The sequence below is a fragment of the Panthera uncia genome, assembly GCF_023721935.1.
Source record: "Panthera uncia isolate 11264 chromosome D3 unlocalized genomic scaffold, Puncia_PCG_1.0 HiC_scaffold_8, whole genome shotgun sequence".
NCBI classification, from domain to species: Eukaryota; Metazoa; Chordata; class Mammalia; order Carnivora; family Felidae; genus Panthera; species Panthera uncia.
Genome location: NW_026057586.1, coordinates 47,668,189 through 47,689,669, shown reverse-complemented (window position 1 = coordinate 47,689,669; position 21,481 = coordinate 47,668,189). Strand labels below are relative to the sequence as shown.

Sequence of the window (21,481 nt, the reverse complement as noted above, 5' to 3'; positions counted from 1 at the left end):
CGGGGCCCCTAGTTTTCTGCATATTTCTCTGGCAGGCTCTGCTTGTTGTCCTGTACTGATTCCTCTTCTTGGATTCTACAGATGGGTTTCCCGTTGCTTTATTCACCTTATGCCTCTATGTGACCAACCCCGCCCAATTCTGTGGCTTCAAATACCATCTGTATTCCAATAAGCCCCAATTACTATCTCCAGCCTTGTCACTCCTGGTGAGCTTCAGACCCACATATCCATCTGTATAGATGTCATTTCTCCTCGGATTCACATGTCCAACTCTTGATCCTCACCACTTCCCTGCCAAACTTCCCAAGTCTCTGTATCTTAGAGAATGGTGCCCAGAGCCATCGGTTGTTGACATGGCCACCTAGCGATCATCCGTGATCCCGCCTTTCCTCCCTCTTGTCTGTGTCTTGAATGAGGCGTTCCCCCAACCCTCCTTAAATGTCAAAGCCATACAAAAAAGGCTTTCTGACTGCAATCTAAACTAGGTTTTCCTGTTACATGCTCACAGCATCCAGGCGCTGGCCACAGCACTCCTCTCGCTTATTAAGTTCCCAGAGGCAGGCTCAATAAACCCTTCCGAGAGAGGGTAAGCCTTCCCTAAACCAGGGGCAGCCCTGTCCCAGGAGGGTACCCGGCCGTGCGCAAGCCTCCCGGAACAGAACACGCCACAGTGGGCGCAGGCGGGAGCGGCGGCGCCTGCGGGAGCAGCCGCGCGGACTACCGCCGTCGCCTCTGCGCGGCTTCCGGGTCACGTCCCCGTCCCGCGAGCCGCGCTGGGACTCCGCCCCCCAGGAAAGGGGAGGAGCCTCTTGTGCGGGGCGCGGTCGCGGTCGCTAGGCCCCACCGCAGCCGGTCAGCAGTCGCCCATTTAAGCGCTGAGGGCGGCGGGTCACGTGCCGGACGGGGTGGGGGCGTGGCACCAGGAAGCGGCCTCCGCGCCCACTCGGATCGCCGCCGCCGCCGCCTCCCGGCCTGACTCGCCGCGCCCCACGCTGGCGGCCTCCCCCGGACCCCCCGCCGCCGCCGCCGCGGCGCCCGCTATGGGCCAGGAGGACTACTATCTGGAGCTGTGCGACCGGCCGGTGCACTTCGAGAAGGCGAACCCGGTCAACTGCGTCTTCTTCGATGAGGCCAACAAGCAGGTCCGGGCCGGCCCGCGCCCTCCTTCCCCGCGCTGCCGGGCGCACCCTGCCCGCCATCCCCCGCGCCCCCAGCGGCGTCCTGCGCGCGCGCGCGCCCAGGCCGGGTGCTGGGGGACCAGGCCTGGGGCCTCCCCTCCGGTCCCGGCGCGGGACTGGCACCAGCCCCGTGCTGTTGGGTGGGCCGAGGGACCAGGCGCCACCGCGGCGGGGCCTGTCTCCTCCAAAGTGACAGCTGGGTCGACCCCGAACCTGCGCCACCGACCCTGCAGCGCCCTTTGGCCGGTGTGGTCGGCCGTTAGCTCGCCAGCCCTTTCTCGGTGCCTTTGTTGTGTTTGTCATTAGTTACTCTTGCACTCACGGATTTAGGCGTTGAGATTGGCTTTATTCTTGGAATTTTGGAAACGGAGGGTGGGGGAAGCAGTGTGAGGAGTAATAGGGTGTGCTTAAGTGTATCAGTGGCGCCTTTGCTGAACCGGATTAAAATTTGTAGCCTTGGCGACCCAGGCCCGGTTTTGCACAGTGGGTGGCACTCACAATGGTTTAACCTTTTTGGTCTCCGCTACTCCCTTGCCCCTTAAAATTCTTGTGAACACCAGGTATCTGTAGATGAATATGTGCCACCTTAGTTGAGCTGAACCAAGAGTGGGGTGTGGTGGAAATAATCACTTGTTAGGCTGGTGTCTGTGTCTAAAGTCTTTCAAAGTTCAGGCCATTAACGTTGCTTCTTTTGCCTCCTAGGTTTTTGCAGTTCGATCTGGTGGAGCTACTGGGGTGGTAGTTAAAGGCCCAGATGATAGGAATCCCATCTCATTTAGGTAACTATTGACATTTACAGAATAACTTTCACGTGTAAATAAAATGATGGTTTTTTGTTTGTTTTGTTTTTGTTTTTGTTTTTTTTCTGTTTCGTCTTCAGAAGGTGGTTTTAAAAGTTTGTCCTTTGTCTTCCCTAAAAGTTCTGAAGTCTGTGCGCATGCACATCCCTGCCTCTAGGGAGAGGGAAGCAGACACCTGCCAAGCAGACACCTGCGAGCAGTCTCCGTGGCACACATCAGTACTTCATGTCAGAGCGAAATGTGTAGAGTAGTTGTCTCTTGACTTGGGAATCAAATGCTCCAACATAGGGTACCTACTTCCTCCTACTTGAAATTAACAAGGCAGTTTATTGATGTGTCCATTTCCGGTGTCTTGGCGGAGGACGGCCTTCATTTGCCTGTGGCCCCACTCTTTCCAGAGTATATGGTAGGTGGCGGAAGTTCCTAGGTTAGTGTTTCCTGTATAATTAAGAAAATCCCAGCTTCCACCAACGGTGACTGGATGTCCCAGTGTATGCAGGTTGAACCAGTATAATTGCAAATAGCACTTCCTTTCACTTTCTGAAGTGCCTTGATTTGGTTGATAAGTTATCTGGTCTTCGTTCCTGTGATTACAGGAAGGGAAAGTGTAGTGTGGGCCCTCGATTCAGTGGGGACTTAAATTTTTTGCAGGTGGTCTGTGTTAATAAGAACGAGTTTTTGAAGTGGAAATGAATCATCATTTGTTTGGCACACACCGATTGCAGCCCCCCCGCCCTGTGCTAGGCGCCAGGCATGTGAAGGTTTTGAATTAGCCTGGCGCCCTTTTGGAGAGCTCATATATGTAGTGTGGGAGACAAGCGTGTAGACGCATTATGTCGATTGTGAGAAAGTGCCGTAATAGCACTGTGTTCAGAATTGGGGCACACGAGAGAGGAGACATTTATCTTGGGGTAGGCTGAGGAAGGCCACTGCCTCGGACGGGGAAGGCCTCAGAGAGGAGGGAGTCTTTGAGCTAAACTTTAAAGCTTGAATGGAATGAATCTGAGTGGGGAAGAGAGATGGCCTTTCAGATGGCGAAGAACGCCAGAGTGCAAAGCTTAGCAGGCAGGGTGTTTGGGGAATTCCAGGTCTGTGTAACTGAGATCAGGTGTCCTCGCAGGGAAGCAGAGGTGGGGGTGGTTTGGCCCCTGGCAGGAGTCAGCTTGAACCTTATGTATTCTGCTATGGAATTAGGGCTTTTTCTTATTGGAAATTGTAAGATGGGGGCATGGCACGATCTTATCAGCGTTCGGAAAGATCACGCTGTTCACAGCATTGACCTTGGATTACCTGGGAGCGTGTCAAAGTCAGGGGTACCACTGAGCGTCGACTGCAGTAGTCTGAACCGGGCATACCCAAGACCAGACCCAAGGCCGAGTAGACTGTCACATAGGCACTTGGGAGGTGCTTGGGAAGGTCTTGGGTAAGTCTTGGTGATCATTTGGGTGTGGAAAGTAACAGTGAGCCGCTGATCCAGATTTGGGGGCTTGGTAGGGTTTGAGGAGGAAGATACTGAATTTATCCTCTTTTAAATTTTAAGTTTTGATGGCAAACATTTTAGCAATTTTGTGTATTTTTAACAGTTGTCTGGTGGTATAATTAACTGCATATATTTAATGTATACAGTTGATGAGTTTTGACATGTTAACCATCACCACAGTCTTTAAGTTTGCTTGTGCGGCTCTGTAATTCATCCCTTGACTTCCTCTTGTAAACATCTGTTTGAGGCCCCGTAAGATGCTGGGAGTTGGGAAGTAAATGGGAAAGTGTAAGCTTGGCTGTGAGAGCATGGTGGGCGGGGGAAGGTGGTGGTTGGTGAAGAAGGTTGCTGGGTGGGTTTTGCTTATTTATGTCCAAAGTGACTCTCAGGGGAAAGTGCATCTGTTCTCCATTCTTCAGTCACTTGTTAACCACAGTGTAAATTTCACTGGCAACTTGCTGCCGGTTGGATTTTGTTGTTTGAAAAGAAGTCCTGATAGTGTCAGAAACATAATTTCCAACTAAGATCTGCTGCTTTCTGAGTATTTAACTTGCCTTTTCTCACAAATTGATAGATGCTAGAATTCAGTTCTTAACTTTTTAACTCACCCCCTTTTTTTCTTAAAGAATGGAAGACAAAGGAGAAGTGAAATGCATTAAGTTTTCCTTAGAAAATAAGATATTGGCTGTTCAGAGGACCTCAAAAACTGTGGTAAGACATGCCTTTATTTATTTATTTATTAAAAAAAATTTTTAAATGTTTATTGTATTTTTGAGAGAGAGAGAGAGAGAGAGAGCCCGAGCGGTGTAGGAGCAGAGAGGGGCGGGGAGACACAGAATCCGAAGCAGGCTCCAGGCTCCAGGCTCCGAGCTGTCGGCACAGAGCCCAATTTGGGCTCGAACTCATGTACCAGGAGATCATGACCTGAGCCGAAGTCAGTGCTTAACCGACTGAGCCACCCAGGTGCCCCTGTTTATTTTTTTAAAGTTTTATTTAAGTAATCTCTACATCCAATGTGGGGCTCGAACCCACAACCCCAAGATCAAGAGTTACATGTTCTACTGACTGAGCCAGCCAGGTGCCCCAGGACATATCTTTACAGAGTAAAGGAAAGGACATTAGAAGTACACTTAGAAGAGAATGCATTACAAAAAAACAGCTAAAGGAAGCATTTATTATTTTAATGTCCTGAAAGTTATAGTTCTGTTGTACTATATTTGAGCCTTGGGAATTCTTTTTTTAAATTTTTTTTTAATGTTTATTCATTTTTGAGAGACAGGGTGTGAGCAGGGGAGGGGCAGAGAGAGAGGGAGACACAGAATCCGAAGCAGGCTCCAGGCTCCAGGCTCCGAGCTGTCAGCACAGAGCCCGATGTGGGGCTTGAACCCACAAACTGTGAGATCATCACCTGAGCCAAAGTCAGATGCTTAACTGAGCCACCCAGGCACCCCGAGCCTTGGGAATTCTTGAAGATGAGAGAGACATTTCAAGGGATAAATATTTGTGACCTTAGTTTGTCATTTTTGACTTAAAAATGTTTTAAAGTAATTTGGAACCTCAGGCAACCTTGGATTGATTGGTAGCGGAATAGATCATGTGAGTTGTATTTTTGGCAACTTTGTGAATTAGCTTTAATGGAGTAACTCCATTTACTCACTGCTTGCATCTTTGAATGCTTGATCCCCTAGGAACAGACATTCAAAGTTGGAGCACCCGTTTGGCATTTTCACTTTCCTAAGCATTTTCACTTTCCTAAGTATTCACCGTCACCATTTGTAAAGTAGAGCAAAACCTTTTGGAAACAGGCAGAATCTGATTTCCCCCTGTCAGTATTAATTGCTAAAATTGTTGGAAAGCCTCTTCTAAGAGGCAGCAACACATTTCTCTGGAGGCCATTGGTTTTCGGTATCAGTTTCTAAACTAACTGGATAATTGGATTAACTTTTTTTTTAAATTGCATTGGAAGGGGACAGATTGTCCAAATTGTTTTTTTTAGTTTTCCTGCCTTCTATCCGGTTTTTTTTCCGATCACTTTTTAAATTTGTCTTTTGTCTGTCTGGTGGTATGCCAGTGTCTGTTGGCAGTATGCTGCTTGATCCCAATTTCTCCTTGTGGTTTTTTTACTCTTCAGGATTTCTCTAATTTTATCCCGGATAGTTCTCAGCTGGAATACACTCAAGAGTGCAAGGTATGAGCCCAGATCCTTTCCCGGCTGCTGGCCATCTCACTGTGTGGGTGACGTGGGGGAGGGGCAGTGTGCCCTGGGAATTGCCAGCACACCCTGGGAGGCAGGCTGTGCCTTATGCTGACTCCTGTTGCACGTTGGCTCTGTGACTTGGACAGTTTTAAAAGTTGTTTTTTTGTTGTTGTTTTTTTTATGTTTATTTATTTTGAGAGAGAGAGCACGCGGGCATGGAGGGGCAGAGAGGGAGAGCGAGCATCTCAAGCAGGTTCCACACTGTCAGCACAGAGCCTGACTTGGGGCTGGATCTTGAGAACCGTTAAGCTCGTGACCTGAGCCGAAATCAAGAGTGGGATGCTTAACCCACTGAGCCACCCAGTCATCCCAGTTTTAAAAGCCTGTTTCTTCTTTTATAAGATGAAATCGGGAGGATTAAATGGGTGACAGGACGTTAATCGCCCGGCTGTGCTGGCTGTGCGGGGGGGTCAGACCCTGGATTCCTTTCATAGCGGCCTTGTAGGAGGTTTTAGGAAGAGGAGTGTTTTCCCCTCTCCTGATGATGTTTCCTTGATTTGTTGTCCTTGTGTCCTTCCACTTTCTTTCCCCAAGTGTAGATTCTAATCGGTTTTAATTAGATTTGCTGGGTAGCATAAACGAGGCGAGGCGGTGGGGCTCAGCTCAAAGCAGCAATGTGACACTCTGGAAGGTAGCGGAAGGTGCTAGTGGCTGGGTATGGCTTTTAGCAGCTTCACAGTGGTTTTGCTAAATGGAGTTTAGGGTGGGCTCTGCGACAAGGAGAGGCCCTTCGGCCCACGAACCGAGTCCCTCACAGACCTCTGGATCTGTGCGCCGCAGAGCCCCTGTCCTAGCCCTGTGCGGCCTCAGGTTTGGGGCGCTGCTGTGCAGCAGGGGAGGCGAAGGGGTGGGCTCAGGGTCCCAACCCCATCTTGGTCCACACTCACTGAGAACCTTCTAAGCTTTTCTACTTTTATAATGCATGTTTTTAGAATACAGGTAAGAGAAAGTCACCTGCCCTTTGATTTTCCTTAAGGAAGAAGTTGATATCTGTGTGTGCTGGTCAGTTACCTTTCTGCAAAATTCAGGCTTTTCCCTCTGTTCTTGAGAAGGAATTAAGAGTCAGGTGCTTTAGTGAGGCATCCCAGGTGGAAATCTGGGAATGTTGTATTGAAAAGAAAGTTTGATTTCTTAGTAATCAAATCGGGGTAACTTTTATTAAAGAGTGTGAGAAGTAGAGTATTTTAAGCTTTTGAAGAGTTGTACAAAAACTAATTAATTAAAAAAATTTTTTGTAATCCTTTTCAGACCAAGAATGCCAACATACTTGGATTCTGTTGGACCAGTTCTACTGAAATTGTCTTCATAACAGATCAAGGAATTGAATTTTACCAGGTATTATGTTGATCACTTCTGTTTGCTGGACAACGGTCTGTGATGGCCGTGTGGCAGCCTTCTGAATTCACTACTGAATAGACATTTTGAGATTCTGAACTTTAGGTTTTTGTTTGGGTTTTTGTTCTTTATTTCTAATTACAAGAAATGCATGTTTTTTATAAAATGTTTAAACATTACCAGGCTATCTGGAAGGTAAAAGTCCCCCCATAATCCCTAGAAATAACTAGTATGAATAGTACGTTTTTCTTTGTTTTCCTACACACATGCAAACTTCATTTTTTTTTTTTTTTTTTTTTTTAATTTATTTTTAGGACAGAGAGAGACAGAGCATGAACGGGGGAGGGACAGAGAGAGAGGGAGACACAGAATCGGAAGCAGGCTCCAGGCTCCGAGCCATCAGCCCAGAGCCTGACGCGGGGCTCGAACTCACGGACCGCGAGATCGTGACCTGGCTGAAGTCGGACGCTTAACCGACTGCGCCACCCAGGCGCCCCCAAACTTCATTTTTTTATAAAAATGGGAATGTTGTATATGAAGTTGTGGCTGGCTTTTTTTTCATGGCAGTGGGGCTTGAACATTTGTCCATATTTTATTCTGAGTAGTGTTCTGTTGTGTGGGTGCACTGAGGTTTAATTAATTGCCTGTTGATGAACCTCTGGCTTGTTTTCATTTTTCTGTGATTGTAAACAATTCTGCAGTGAACATGCTTGCAGACATTTCTTTATGTTCTTGGGTGAGGCAGTTCTTGGAAGGGGAATTACGGCACAGATATGAACATCCGAAAAGCTGAACAGATATTGCTAAATTTTGTCCAGAAGTTTGCTCTGTGACTTCCGGTATAGGGATATCTGTTTTCCACATTTTTGCCAGAACTGCATATGATGAGTCCATAGACATACAGTCTGGGTATTAGCCCTTTCTCAGGTGAGATGGTTTGCAAATACTTCCCGTTGCACAGGCTGCCCTTTTGCTCTGTTGACTTGACTTGGTACCTGCCTTGTCTTGTAATATGTTCCAGCTGCCCGACCTGTTGAGCATGCTTCTGAATCTTTCAGTGGAGCTAATCTAGAAAGTGTTCAGATATTCTCGGGTTCAATTTTGTTTGACCTGATGAAAGCAGTATAAGTTAGAATGTACAGATGGAGAAAATACACCCGTTAAGCAAAATGTGAGATGTTAGTGCTTTGCCATGGGGCCGTCCTCAAAACCTTTGTAATGACCACCAGAAAGAAAATAAACTGCACAAATCTCGTACACATAGAAGAAGAGTTTTGTGTATATGGTAGCGTGGATAGGATCACCTGCTTTCTTGAAGGGTTCCTTGTGGCAATCATATACTTTTCTGCTCTCTGTAGTGGAAAAGTGTACATTCATGTCATCTAGATGGTCTTCAGATCTTCAAGAAATAAGTTAAAAAGAAAGAGGACTCTAGCATATCCGTTTCATATCTGAATTGTCAAGAAACCCATGCCTCTCCACCATGACTTCCACATCGGTTCTGGAACACAGTGTTCTAGGAGCATTCATGTCTCGGGGCTCTATACAGTGTTCCTTAATTTATTTGAATATTTAGAGTATATTTAAGACCTGCCTCAACCGTAAAATACTAGGTTTGCATGCAGAGTCTCACGAACACGATTGTTAGCAAAAGGGAGCTGCTCCCAGACTCAGTGCTACCTGGAGTCAAGACAGAGCCAGGTGGAAGGCAGGTGCTACAGGCTGGGTGTGAGTGATTCAGTGCATGGGATCGTTGAGGGCGGGGGGTGGGGTGTGCGTTTGCTTCCACAGGTTGGAGGAGGGAGTATGTAGTCTGGACTCTTGGGTGGATGATGCCTGGAGAGTGTGCAGGCTCTTGCGGGGAACTGGCCTGCCTGGGCTGTGACTGCATAGCGGTGTCTGAGCCGTATTTTCTCCTTGGTCGGGTATCCATGCTGCCCGCCTCTCAGGGTCGTGCTGTGAATAAATGAGCCAAGATTGGTAAAGCACTGAGCGTGGGGAGCAGTAGCTGCAGCAAACAAAAACCTGTGCAATTTTACTTAGTGGTTTTTCCCAGATTTTTCTTGTTTTCTTAATTTACCATCAGTCGTCTTCCATTTTGCTGATTTTAAAATAAAGATTCTGTTTCTCGAACTTTGCTTCAGGTGTTACCGGAAAAACGAAATCTCAAACTCCTGAAGAGCCAGAATATCAACGTGAATTGGTACATGTACTGCCCTGAGGGTGCTGTGATTCTGCTGTCTACCACAGTCCTTGGAAATGTGCTGCAGCCCTTTTATTTTCGGGTAAGAGTGAGCCTGTCTTTAGGAAAAATTCCCTTTCCCCCCTCCATCCTGTTCCTCTAATATACTAAGGTGTCCCGGACTTCAAAGGGGCAAGTTTCTCCAATAACCTCACCACTTCTGACCACTAGAGGGCACACTGTACCATCCTGTCACGGCCAGGAATGACTCGTTCTGTGGGGACAGACTCCGGGGAGTAAAGGACTTAGTGGGACTTCGGAAAGGATGGAGAGACAGAGTGTGTGCCTGTCCTCCGTGGTTTTACGTAGGGAATGCTAAAGCATCAAAGAGGTTTAACCAGCTTTTCCTAAAACTTGTATCACCCCAACAGGCTGGCACTATGTCAAAGCTGCCCAAGTTTGAGATTGAATTACCAGCTGCACCCAAGTCAACTAAACTGAGCCTTTCCGAGAGAGACATCGCGATGGCGACCATGTATGTCTGTCTTTTGAGAGAATTCCTTCCTGACATTGCTTTTGGTAATAGAAGTAGCAGAAGTGCATCATAAAAGCACAGCACTTTCGACAGGTGCCCTCGGAGCACATGATAAAGACTCCCGCTTTCCCGTTCAGTGTCTAGATTTTATGAATGGAGAAAACTGCTCGTCAGCTTGGCATTCTTTTCTGATTCTTCTAGCTTTGTGATCTGAGGGAAGTTTTTTTCCACCATTCTGGTCTGATAAAATGAGAACATTGGACCAGTTTGTTGTTTAGGTATCTTAGTTCTATAATTTTTTTTTTATTCTGTGAGTAGTTGAAGGTTATCTAGGACTTTTATTTATTTATTTTTAGCTAAAACATATCCTGCTGGCTTTAAAGAACATAGTTTATCTAACAAACACGGAACTAAATTACTTATGTAGGAAGGTATCCTCGCTTGTAAATGCAGAGTATCTCAATTTCTAAGCTTCATTATGGAAGTTTTAAACACACCATAATAGAAACCGATGCAAAGAATACCTTATGTACCTATAACCCAATTCAAAAATGTCCAAATTTTGCTCCTAAATTACTTCTTGGATTCTTCTATGGCCTAAAACAGTGGTTTTGAACTTTAACGTTCTTTGGGAGTTAGAATGCCTTTTTTTTTTTTTTTTTTTTTTTTTTAAAGGCCATCTACTGTGGCATCCCAGGTTAGAGAACAGATACAGTGAGGGCAGTCCTCACCCAGTGGCGGCAGAGACCCACTCCCTTCCCTCTGGTCTCATCCCTGTGGCAGACCAAGGACAGTGTCAGCCACTGGAATAGCAATGTGCATGCAGGAACTGGTCACAGGAGCATTTCTTCCATGAGACTTATAAATGAAGAGTGATTATATTTTCCTGTTATCAAGGAATGTACTCATTATGTAGAACTTGGAAGATACAGAAAGTTCCAGAAAAAGAAAGTGGATTCGGTTTATTACTCAAGGATAGCTGTTAACAACATGTGTTTCTTTCCAGTAGTTTTGGACATTGTGCAGAAGTTTGTCTTCCTTTTAAAGTACTGTGATGGAGCTGTATTTAGTTTTGCATCCCCGTTTTCACTTTTATATAATGGCCTTGGGTTTTTTTTTTTTTTTTTTTTTTTTTTTAGCTGCACTTTGTAAATATTTTTGTTGGCTGTGAAATATTCTGTTAGGGAATATGTCATAATGTACTTAACTCTTATGGCCTCATAATTCAGCATTCAGAATAGAGGAGTTTCAGATGTCCTGTGTGAAGTCTGTCTCTTTGTTCTCCAGATACGGACAGCTTTACGTTCTCTTCTTGAGGCATCATTCTCGGACCTCCAATAGTACAGGAGCGGAGGTAGTCCTATATCATCTACCACGGTATATTTAATGCTGTCCTCCTCCTCCAATTTTAAAATATGAACTAAAGCTTGTCGATCTATGTTTTGACCTTTCTGTTATCCTACAGAGAAGGTGCCTGTAAAAAGATGCACATATTAAAGTTAAATCGGACGGGGAAGTTTGCCCTAAACGTGGTGGATAACCTGGTGGTCGTTCATCATCAGGATACAGAGGTAGGGGTTATGTGTGGGTGTCTGGTCTGTCAGTGTGGCTTAAGAGTTAGGAAAATTAGGGCGCCCGGGGGGCTCAGTCTGTTGAGTGGCCGACTTCAGCTCAGGTCATGATCTCATGTTCGTGAGTTCGAGCCCCTACATCGGGCTCACCGCTGTCAGCACACAGTCTGCTTCTGATCTTTTGCCTCTCTCTCTCTCTCTCTCTGCCCCTGCCCTGTGCGTGCTCTTTCAAAAATAAATTAACATTAAAAAAAAAAGTTATGAAAATTGACAAAACATGCAGAACAGAGACTAGAAAGTACTTTCCATGCTAAAGCTTTGGTCTTCCAGATGCAAATGAGTTTGGTATTCTAGATGGTTGAGAAAAAAACAGTGATTCCCTGTCTATTGATTACAGTTAATTAAAAACTATTCCAGGGGTGCCTGGGTGGCTCAGTCGGTTAAGCGGCCGACTTTGGCTCAGGTCATGATCTCGCAGTCCGTGAGTTCGAGCCCCGCGTCGGGCTCTGTGCTGACAGCTCAGAGCCCGGAGCCTGTTTCAGATTCTGTGTCTCCCTCTCTCTGACCCTCCCCCGTTCATGCTCTGTCTCTCTCTGTCTCAAAAATAAATAAACGTTAAAAAGAAAATTAAAAAAAAAAAAACAAAACAAAAAACTATTCCAGAAAGTAGCACATGAGGGTATTTGACTCTGGAACAATTATTTGGTTGGCTCAGCCAAGCTGGGAATTTACTGCAGAAGCACAGTTGCATGAGCACACAAGCTTTGTATTTCCTTTGTGAGTACAGATAATGCTAGGTGATGATTTTGAGGCTTTGTGGCCCAAGAGAAAGACTAGAACGGGTCCTGCTTTTTTTTCCTACATGGTTAGCTGGGTATCTGGTCACAGACAAGCTCCTTGTGTCCCGTGCCTCCCGCAGGGTGGCAATACCCTTATCTTGACTAATGAAGGTATTTCTAGTCGAAGTGAAAAAGATCTGCTGAAATCACTTGGAGCTCTTCAAGGGCAGCCTGTCATAAACGCCAGGGGTGTGCGTGAGTGTGGGGGACAGTGTAACAGAGTCGTGATATCACAGCAGACTCCTCCCCGCGTAGAACCAGCCTGCGGGGGTGCAGCGCAGGGCATGCAGACTCTGTAAGCTGACGGGAATGGAGGGATCTGAGAGAACAGAAGGGACAGGCCAAGTCATGGCTTGTTTCGGCATCAGAGTCTTACTTTTTTCCACTTCAGACATCGGTGATATTTGACATCAAGTTAAGGGGAGAGTTTGATGGCACCGTCACCTTCCATCATCCGGTGCTTCCGGCACGCTCGATTCAGCCCTATCAGATCCCTGTGGCAGGTAAGGGGACCTCCGCGTAGTGGATGGAATGAGGGGTACACACAGGGGTTCCCAGGCCCCTGTGCTTTTGGGGGGGCTTTGTGTTCCTTCCAGCATCTTCCTTTTCCAGGGCTAATAATGTGAGCATTAAAAGAGTAGGTTGTGTCAAATGATTGTCTTGTGTCTCCTGCTTACGTGGCCTGAAGGTAACCGCTGGTGAACTGGTGGAAAGCCAAATCTAGACGTTAACCTTCAGCTCCGTTCTGGTTGTTTGGGACCAGTTAGAAGGCAGTCAGGTTCAAATTGGCCAGTTATAACAAAACAAATGCCAGGTGTGATCAAAATCATAGCCTGGGCAATGATTAATAAGAATTCAAAAGTCCATTGAATCTCTGGCCTCCAGAGCATGGGTTGGTAAAGCATTTTTCACAGCTAAAGGCTTTTCGTCATGTTTAACCCCCTAGGTTGTAAGCCCCATGCAGGCTTGTAGCGGCTCTGTATCTTGCCCGCCCCGCCCCGTTCTGCTGCAGGGTGTGTCGTGGGGACGCGCTTGGTAGCTGCTCTCATTCCCCCTTCTGCTGTTGGTCTGTTCAGCTGTTCGTTTTCAAGCTGACTGCACATCAGAATCACCCCGGGGGCTTTACAGGGGCACCCGCTGTCACCTGAGAGCGGTCAAGTCCATGTGATTGGCAGCCAGAGTTGAGGCCCACGTGCAAGAACTTCTCAGGTTCTAGATTCAGGTGTTCTTTGCCTTAGCTTGTCTGGGCCCTTCCCTCTTTTGAGTGGGCTGTCCAAAATGACCACGTTTTCCAACCAGCTGATTAAAACCTGTCTTCTGGGGCGCCTGGGTGGCGCAGTCGGTTAAGCGTCCGACTTTAGCCGGGTCACGATCTCGCGGTCCGTGAGTTCGAGCCCCGCGTCAGGCTCTGGGCTGACGGCTCGGAGCCTGGAGCCTGTTTCCGATTCTGTGTCTCCCTCTCTCTCTCTGCCCCTCCCCCGTTCATGCTCTGTCTCTCTCTGTCCCAAAAATAAATAAAAAAAAAAAAACGTTGAAAAAAAAAAAAAATTAAAAAAAATAAAACCTGTCTTCTGATTGTCCCTGGGTAATCGGAGCAGAACTGGGAACGATGTTTAATTTGCAGGGCTGCACTTCTCAGGCTTACCATGGATGCACGGGCAGTGCCACTGGGAATTAAGAGTCCCTGTCCTGTGAGGTGTTTGGGGTCTGTTTCCTAGAGGAGATCTCTGTGCCTGGACCTACCCTGTGCGATGGGGAATTGAGCTAATTATTTAGACAAAGCACAAAGCACTGTTATTTGAAATCTTCTCAGTGACTGGCCTGGGGATGTGATTTTGAACCATCCAGGACTTGGTGATTTACTGTGTAAATGAAGACGAGTCCTCTTCGGTTATTACAGAAGAATGAACAACTCTGAGTCTGTCGTACTTTCCCCTTCTTGGGAGGCCATTTTCACGGATTGTTCTCAACTTCCCCCTTCCTCCTTGTATATGGTATCAGTGGTACAAGACAGTTCACTCCTTCCTTATTCAACTGTAGTCGAATCACCATTTACTGAAGGCTTTAAAAGTACTGCATTTCACCCTCTGAGCACTGGTGTGGACAGTATTTCCTGGTGGCATTGTCGTTGCACACTTGTTTTTTCCATTTGCAGGTCCTGCTCCTGTGACCAGCCAGTCTCCCATCCCGTGCAAACTCTGTATCCTTTACAAAGGCCTTACTGTTGGGCACATAAGGGAAGATAGTACCCCTCTTTGTCTTGGTGTGTGAGAACAGTCCTGCCTGGCAGCTGTGAATAACCTGAATAATGTCTTGGGAGCCCCCCTGGGGGTGCTTTCCTCACCACCTGGGCCTGAGTAGCCTCTGCAAATAGGGGGCGGGCGAGTGCTAATCAGAACTGGGTTTGTCTTTGGTTTTTATCCTGGTTTACCATTTCCTATAACATGCAGATTCTTCATCCTGGATTGTCTTTCAGCCTGACATCATCATCAGTGCAAGCCAAGGTGGGTCAGAGGGGACAGTCATCACGTTAGAAAATAGTTACTTGTTGGTTTTGGATGACACTTGTAGCCAGTAACAGGTTCAAGGTGAATCTGACAAATGACCTCTTCCTTCAGTCTTAGGAATGGGAACATTTTTCACTTTATACTCTGTTCTCTACTGTTCTGTTTTATCCTGAGCATATACTATTATTTTTTAAATGTTTATTCTGAGAGAGAGAGGGGTAGAGATTCCCAAGAAGGCTCCATGCTGTCAGTGCAGAGCCCAATATGGGGCTCGATCCCACAGACTGAGATCATGACCTGAGCTGAAATCAAGAGTCGGGCACTTAACTGAGCCCCCAGGTGCCCTGCTTATATTAGTTTTATAATAAACAACTAAGAATGGCTATTCCCCTGCTTCTAGCCCATTTAGGTCTGTCCGTTCTGAAAAGCCAGACTCCACAGCACGGTGTACAAGGCCCTCCCTGCCCTGTCCTTATCACCCCCCGTCCTACCCACGTGTGTCTTTGCCCTTTTCTGTTCCGTTTGCATAGAAGTGCGCTCCTGCTTCCCACTGTGCTGGGCAAGCTCCTTCAAGATGCTAGCTCTCTCTTCCTGGTAACCCCCTAGCACCTGTATCTTCCTGTTGGGAGTACTTTCCACATTTGTCTTCAGTCATCTTGTGTCTTCTGTCTTACCCACTGGGATTCGCGAGAATTTTCGAGGTTTCCACTGCATGTAGAATTCCCCTCTCCCTTCTCCATCTGGAACGGTGCTGGCTCTGGACCAGCTGCAGGAGAATTGAGAAAGGGACCACTCAGGTCATCTTTAATGCAGTGTTGAATTCTCTTGTGGAACCCCAATTGAGGAAGGCACTACCTGTCTACCTGGCAGTGTGGGTGTTCAGGAAGTTCATGGATTGGTGAATGCATGAATTATGAACTTCCCTTGGGAGCCTCGGGAGTTACCTTTTGACTTGAAGAGCCAGTGCGGGAGAAACCAAAGTATAGGACCAAAGTAAATACCGCACGTTGACATCCTTTTCTACCTTCAAGGTTAAAAGGGGGCTGGGTGTGGGGACAGAAATGCTCTGAGTTGATCGAAGACTTGTCACCCGCACTTATTTCGGGAGCTACACCATTGATGTCCCTCTGATTGGAGAGGGTGACCTTGTTGGAGGGAACCGTCAAGCGGGCGGTGGTCGTTTGGCTGGGCGTCCCTTCTGTCGTCAGGTGTGTCCTGCATTCCCTGGACTGCGCTTGGGTTAGTAAGAAGAGGGTAGCAACAGTGCTTTGCTGTTGGGAGGGGACGGCCCCCTCCCGCGCCCCCCAAATGAATGTTTTAGGGGAACCATCTTTTGGGCTTTTGTTCTCGTTTGCGTCCAGTATGAAATTTGCTGCCTCCTCAATCCAGGTTACCTCTGGAACCTCCAAGTAAAGCTTCAGCCTATCGTAAACCTCTTGCCAGATAAAGGAAGACTGATGGACTTTCTCCTCCAGAGAAAGGAGTGCAAGATGGTCATCCTGTCTGTCTGTTCGCAGAGTAAGTGGACGAGTCCTTCCCCATCGGACTGATTCCAGTACTCGGCTTGGGCTGCCCACACCCTTTATTGGGAGCTGGGCCACATTTGTCTGCTTTGTCCATAGTGTGTAACCTCATTCTTCACTTGAAGAATGAATTATTTAACCCCCTGGAAGGAAAGACCAGGAAACAGAAAAATGACTTAGTGACTTGGGTAGAAAAGCTAAATTGGATGGTTCCAGCAAAAGCAAAGCTAACTGTGGCGCACTTGACGGTAATGAGCTAGCATCTCCAGCCTTAAAACAGTTCCCAGAATCCAAGTCACTCACTGCGTATGTGTCTACTTTGAGCACTTTCTGCTGAAAGCTTCTGTATGTAGCTCCTTTTCCTAGTAACCAGGAAGGGCTGGTGAATGATTTCCAATCTCCAAATGATACCCTTTCTCTGAATGCTCCTTGAAGGTATGTTTACCTGGTAACCCTTTGAGGTTAGTTCCTTCTGTGCTAACAATTGTCTGAATTCTGAAGTGGATGTAAAGTCACTTGACCTGTCTGAACATTCTTCCCAGTGTTGAGCGAGTCAGACAGAGCAACCTTACCTGTGATTGCCACGGTTTTTGACAAACTCAATCACGAGTACAAGAAGTACCTGGACGCCGAGCAGAGTTACACAACGGTAAGCTGTGTGTGTGCTGGGACAAAGGGCTCTTCTCCACCCCCACCGCCCAGTGTATTTCCTAACCAACTATAATGCGAGGTTCTGGTGGGATAACACCACTGGGGTGTGCGTGCCAGGTGGCAAGGTGGCTGTGTTGGGGGTCACAGATTCAGAGTTTGTGCCTCCCCTTAGCTTGAGGCTGCGTGTCACTTAATGCCTTCGCTTGTTTTTAACTTGTGTTGAATCTTACAGGTAGATCCTTGGTCTTATCTGTTTTGTGGATAAGAAAAGCAGTTTCGGCTTTGCCTTACTTTATACATACTTCTGCCCGGTCAGAGCCTGGACTGAACAAATTAGGCGTATAATCCTTTTGCCGCATCTTCTTTCTTTCCTTTTAGGCTGTAACAGCTATAAAATTAACACTTATGCTGGCATTCGGTCAGCGTCCTGTCAGGATAGTGATGACGTATTAGCACCGTGCTTCCACAGAGTGGGTTCACGTGTTTGTCGTGAACAGCTAGAAACCATTGACGTGGCCTGTAGCCAGGTTCTGCTATACCGTTAGGATGAGCGGAAGGACGTATTTCACTTCAAGGACCTGATTAGTCCTGAGGCTTAAAACAGAAGTGGTTTTAGGCAGTAACGAGGAACCCAGAACTGCACTCCCCTTTAGCTCCTCGGGGGTAAGAGAACTGACGCAGGCTACTGAAGGCCGAGTGACCTTGGAGTGCACCTGTCCCTGTCCTGTGAGACACGCGAGGGGGGCTGGGTTCTTGCAGAGCCTCCTCGGCCTTGCTGCTAGTGTACTGGGCTGTGGCAATCCGTAGGTCTGACCCCAGATGGGTTTCTGTGCCTCGCTGCTCTGGCTCTGAGTCTTTTTAAATGCATGCCGGTCAGAGCGTGGTTCCCCCCTCCTCCCTGGCAATGGTGGAGCTTCCCCAGCCCCTACCACAGCTGCACCGTCAGCCCTGGGGCGAGCTGCTCTAGAGAGTTCGGGCAAGTCGTCCGTCTTCTTGCAGAAGTCAGCAATGTTTGGGTGGCCTTGTTGACCACTCGGAAACGCACACATCCAGCCTTACAAGCGGTATTCCCTTACTGTGTGACCAGTTCACCATTCCATTTTTATTAGATAACAAATACGAGAAAGTCCGTGATTAAGAAAATGAGGGATTTTAAGAGGTGAGAAAAATGTGTCTCAAGCAGAAGCGGACTTCTGCTTTTTTAGCTCCACGTGTGAACGTTGGCATATTTTCAAGATGACCAACTCTGACTTCTAAACCCAGCCCCAGCCCGCACAGGAAAAATGGTTTTGTCCACGTAATAAGTGCCATCCTCTGCTCGTATCTTAGGAATTCAGTCTTCTGGGAGTCCCTAGAAGCTGACGAGAGTCCCGTTTGCAATGTGTTGTCTAGGCAGTAGAAGCAGGGCCGAGCCGGTGCAGCCCGCTTCTCAAGAGGCCGGTGCGGACCCAGGCTGTGGTCGATCAGTCTGACATGTACACCCACGTGCTGTCGGTCTTCACGGAGAAGAAGGTGGGTGACGGAGCCTCCAGCCAGAGATCTTATCTGCAGGGAACTGAGGAAAGCCGTAGAACTCCTGATGTGATTTAAAGAACCGGAGTTCGCTTGGGTGAAGACCCAGTGCTAATAGTTTGGCGTCTACTAGGCCAAAACGTGACCGTCGACGGGGGGAGGCTCTGGAGGGATCTGTGCAGAACCCATGAACAGCACTGGGCCAGAGGCGCACGGAAACAGAGCGGGCGGGTAGACGAGCTGCAGGCGGCCTCCTTGCGAGCGTCCGGTTTTGAGACTACTCTTCTTTTCTTCTGTAGGAGATGCCTCATAAATTTGTGATAGCCGTGCTGATGGAGTATATTCGCTCCCTTAACCAGTTTCAGATCACAGTACAGGTACTTTCCAACCATTTGTGGTCCCAACTTAGAGGAGCGGGGTCTGCGTACCAGACCGAATTCTGAGTGACTCTCCCGACGTCACCGTGTCGGGCTCAGGCGGGATGATTAGTGTTTAATCGAGCATCCTGTCAACGCACAGGTGACAGAAACCTTAACCCGTCACTTAGAATAGCTCCATCCTAGACACACCTGGCCTCACGCATGTTGTAGTTGGGTGACCGGGAAAGTCTTCTCCTGTTTTTGTCCTCAGCACTACTTACACGAACTTGTCATCAAGACGCTCGTCCAGCACAACCTCTTTTACATGCTGCACCAGTTCCTACAGTACCACGTCCTCAGTGACTCCAAGCCTCTGGTATGTGGCCCCAGGCTTTTACTTCTGGGATTAAAAACTTCAGATTTAACCGTCTGACATCTTATGCTGAAGCTGGTGTGAAAACATGTCTTTCAGGCTTGTCTGCTCTTGTCCCTAGAAAGTTTTTACCCGCCGGCTCATCAGCTGTCTCTGGATATGTTGAAGGTAACTCTTGCTACGTCCCCGGTTTAAACTGCATTCACGTCTCTTCCTGTTGCCGCTGCTTACCTGGACTTCTCTCCCCTTCCAGCGCCTCTCGACAGCAAACGACGAAATAGTAGAAGTGCTTCTTTCCAAACACCAAGTGTTAGCTGCCTTAAGATTCATCCGGGGCATCGGCGGCCATGACAACATTTCTGCACGAAAATTTTTAGATGCCGCGAAGCAGACTGAAGACAACATGCTTTTCTATACTATATTTCGGTTTTTTGAACAGCGAAACCAGCGTTTGCGAGGGAACCCTAACTTCACACCAGGTAGGACACGGCAGTGGTAAAAAGGCCTGGGGCGAACACAGACTCAGGGTAGCAAGAGAATGCTGGCAGGCTAGGAGGTGAGAAGCCTTTTGGGAAAGTTCCCCTAAGGAGAACTGCGTGAGCTTTTTTACAAACAAAATCCCATGACGGTGGTAAGAGGAAAGTCAGAATGCCAGTGGAATCTGAATTAGGCTTTGGAACCTGCAGCGGACGCGTTCTGGGCACAGCTCAGGCCTGAGCGTGGGGGTCTGGGAATGCTCCTTTCTGAAGAATCAGGAACGAAACAGGAAAGGGCGACGAAGGGTTTTAAACGGCCTCAGGCTTATTACTCACTCTTCTCTGCAGACTTACGAAACCTGAGGCATCCCCTCCTTTAGGATGGGAAGGAACACGTCCCTTTTATTTCAGGCCTGAAGACTTTTTGTAGCTTAGCGAATGGTGCAAGATGGTGCTACCTGTGACAGGTTGGCCTCTCTACTTCTCCCCAAGCAGGTGGGGATTTGCTGGGGTTGTGAAGGTGCCCAGCAGCCATGCACGAAAGGACAACTCAAAAGCTTAGGAAAACAAAGTATTTTATGAAAGAAAAATAAGTTAAAACCCAGCATATGTATCTATGAGCTGTGAAGTCTTCATTCTTTTTTCCCTTTTGTGCCACATCTGATTAAATCTGAATTTCTTTTATAGGAGAACACTGTGAAGAACACGTTGCTTTTTTCAAGCAGGTTTTTGGAGACCAAGCTCTAATGAGGCCTACGACATTCTGATATCACTTGCTAGTTTTTTTATATATATATAAAAATGTGTACAAAGTTAATTTATTGCATTAATAAAGCTCTTTAAACTACAAAATGTTATAGTAAAGTGTATCTACACCATCCTCAAATGTTACTAAAAATATGGTATAGAATCTGTGTGATGGCTTACTCCCAAACAAAAGGAAAAACATTGCATTGATTGGCCTTTAAAAAGTGTCAGGGAGCAGATCCCACTCAGCCATGCTAGTGTCACCTTCCACCTGCCAAAGAGTTGGGTCTGGTTCGCGGAGAACTGGAAGGCCCCGCAGCGTCCCGGGGCTGCCTTCCGATTCCGTAATGCTTCCGATTCACGCGTCACATTTGCATTCCTGAGTTTAAAAGCACTATGGCCGAAGCTGCTGCTGTTAAGTAGCCTGATGTCTGGTACCGTCCAGTGTCCAACTCGGCCTCGACGGTGCAGCCACTGTCCAGTGAGCGGTAGGCTGAGCGACCCACAGACACAGTTCAGAGTCCCCCAACCTCGCAAGAGGGCTAGAAATTTAGGAGTTGTTCTCGCTCTGTACCTTTGTATTGCTCTTGAGTGGCCAAGCTTTTGGCTTTATTTATTGATGGGCCTGTGAGGGATTAAAGAAAAAACTTCTGGATTATTTCTTCAGTAGAAAAGGAAGGCGACAGGGTAGTTCTGTTATAGTACAAACTTTCTATCCCTCTGAGATTCAAAAACCCCAACTCCTCATGTTCCCTATCTCAATGCTTCAACTTCTTATAAAGCTCAAGTCAAGCAAATTAGTACTGTTGTCCTTTCAACCACAGGTCATTTACAGAAGCTGAGGTGGCCGCAGAAGTAAAGAGACCTTAAGGGTAGTCTCAAGACATGACCCGAGGAGCAGAGGGAGCACTTTGCTGGCACAGGAAGGAAGGGACCAGAAGGTGCTCTCAGCACCGCTGGGCTGTGGCCAGCGGCCCAGCCACTCCTCTCCATAGCAGGGAGGAACCCCCTGGACCGCCACCACTCAGGCTCCTTCACCGTCTGACTTCTGGGCCTTGTTCGGCAGACAAGGGGAACTTGTTAGGAAGGAAAAGTGTTAGTGGTTCACTAGTGAAGTTGTTTGGACAGCCATGAAGCCCCTAGACAAGACTCTCAT

The 21,481-nt window shown here is 47.5% G+C and overlaps 2 protein-coding genes across 4 annotated transcripts in view; one reads left to right on the top strand and one right to left on the bottom strand.

Annotated features, from left to right (window-relative positions):
* Positions 1–929: 929 nt before the first annotated feature.
* RMC1 (regulator of MON1-CCZ1) lies at positions 930–20,430 on the top strand. Of its 3 annotated transcripts, none has more exons than XM_049620349.1 (20): positions 941–1,142; positions 1,881–1,957; positions 4,085–4,169; positions 5,590–5,646; positions 6,964–7,050; positions 9,195–9,335; positions 9,664–9,767; positions 11,055–11,144; positions 11,233–11,338; positions 12,569–12,680; positions 14,333–14,377; positions 14,628–14,681; positions 16,074–16,202; positions 16,750–16,856; positions 18,251–18,370; positions 18,670–18,747; positions 19,001–19,105; positions 19,202–19,270; positions 19,356–19,581; positions 20,266–20,430. In XM_049620349.1, the coding sequence occupies exons 1-20, from the start codon at positions 1,041–1,043 to the stop codon at positions 20,343–20,345; spliced, it is 1,974 nt and encodes a 657-aa protein (XP_049476306.1). In that variant the 5' UTR covers positions 941–1,040; the 3' UTR covers positions 20,346–20,430. The 3 variants fall into 3 exon arrangements, with proteins under 3 accessions (XP_049476308.1, XP_049476306.1, XP_049476307.1); XM_049620350.1 differs by lacking the exon at positions 941–1,142 and adding an exon at positions 1,230–1,459; XM_049620351.1 differs by lacking the exon at positions 20,266–20,430 and having other exon boundaries at positions 930–1,142; positions 19,224–19,270; positions 19,356–19,443.
* NPC1 (NPC intracellular cholesterol transporter 1) overlaps positions 20,329–21,481 on the bottom strand; it is a 53,721-nt gene continuing 52,568 nt past the window's right edge. The window contains exon 25 of the mRNA XM_049620348.1: positions 20,329–20,950. Within this exon, the coding sequence (XP_049476305.1) occupies positions 20,868–20,950 (83 nt within the window). The 3' untranslated portion in view covers positions 20,329–20,867. The remainder of the gene's footprint in view (positions 20,951–21,481) is intronic.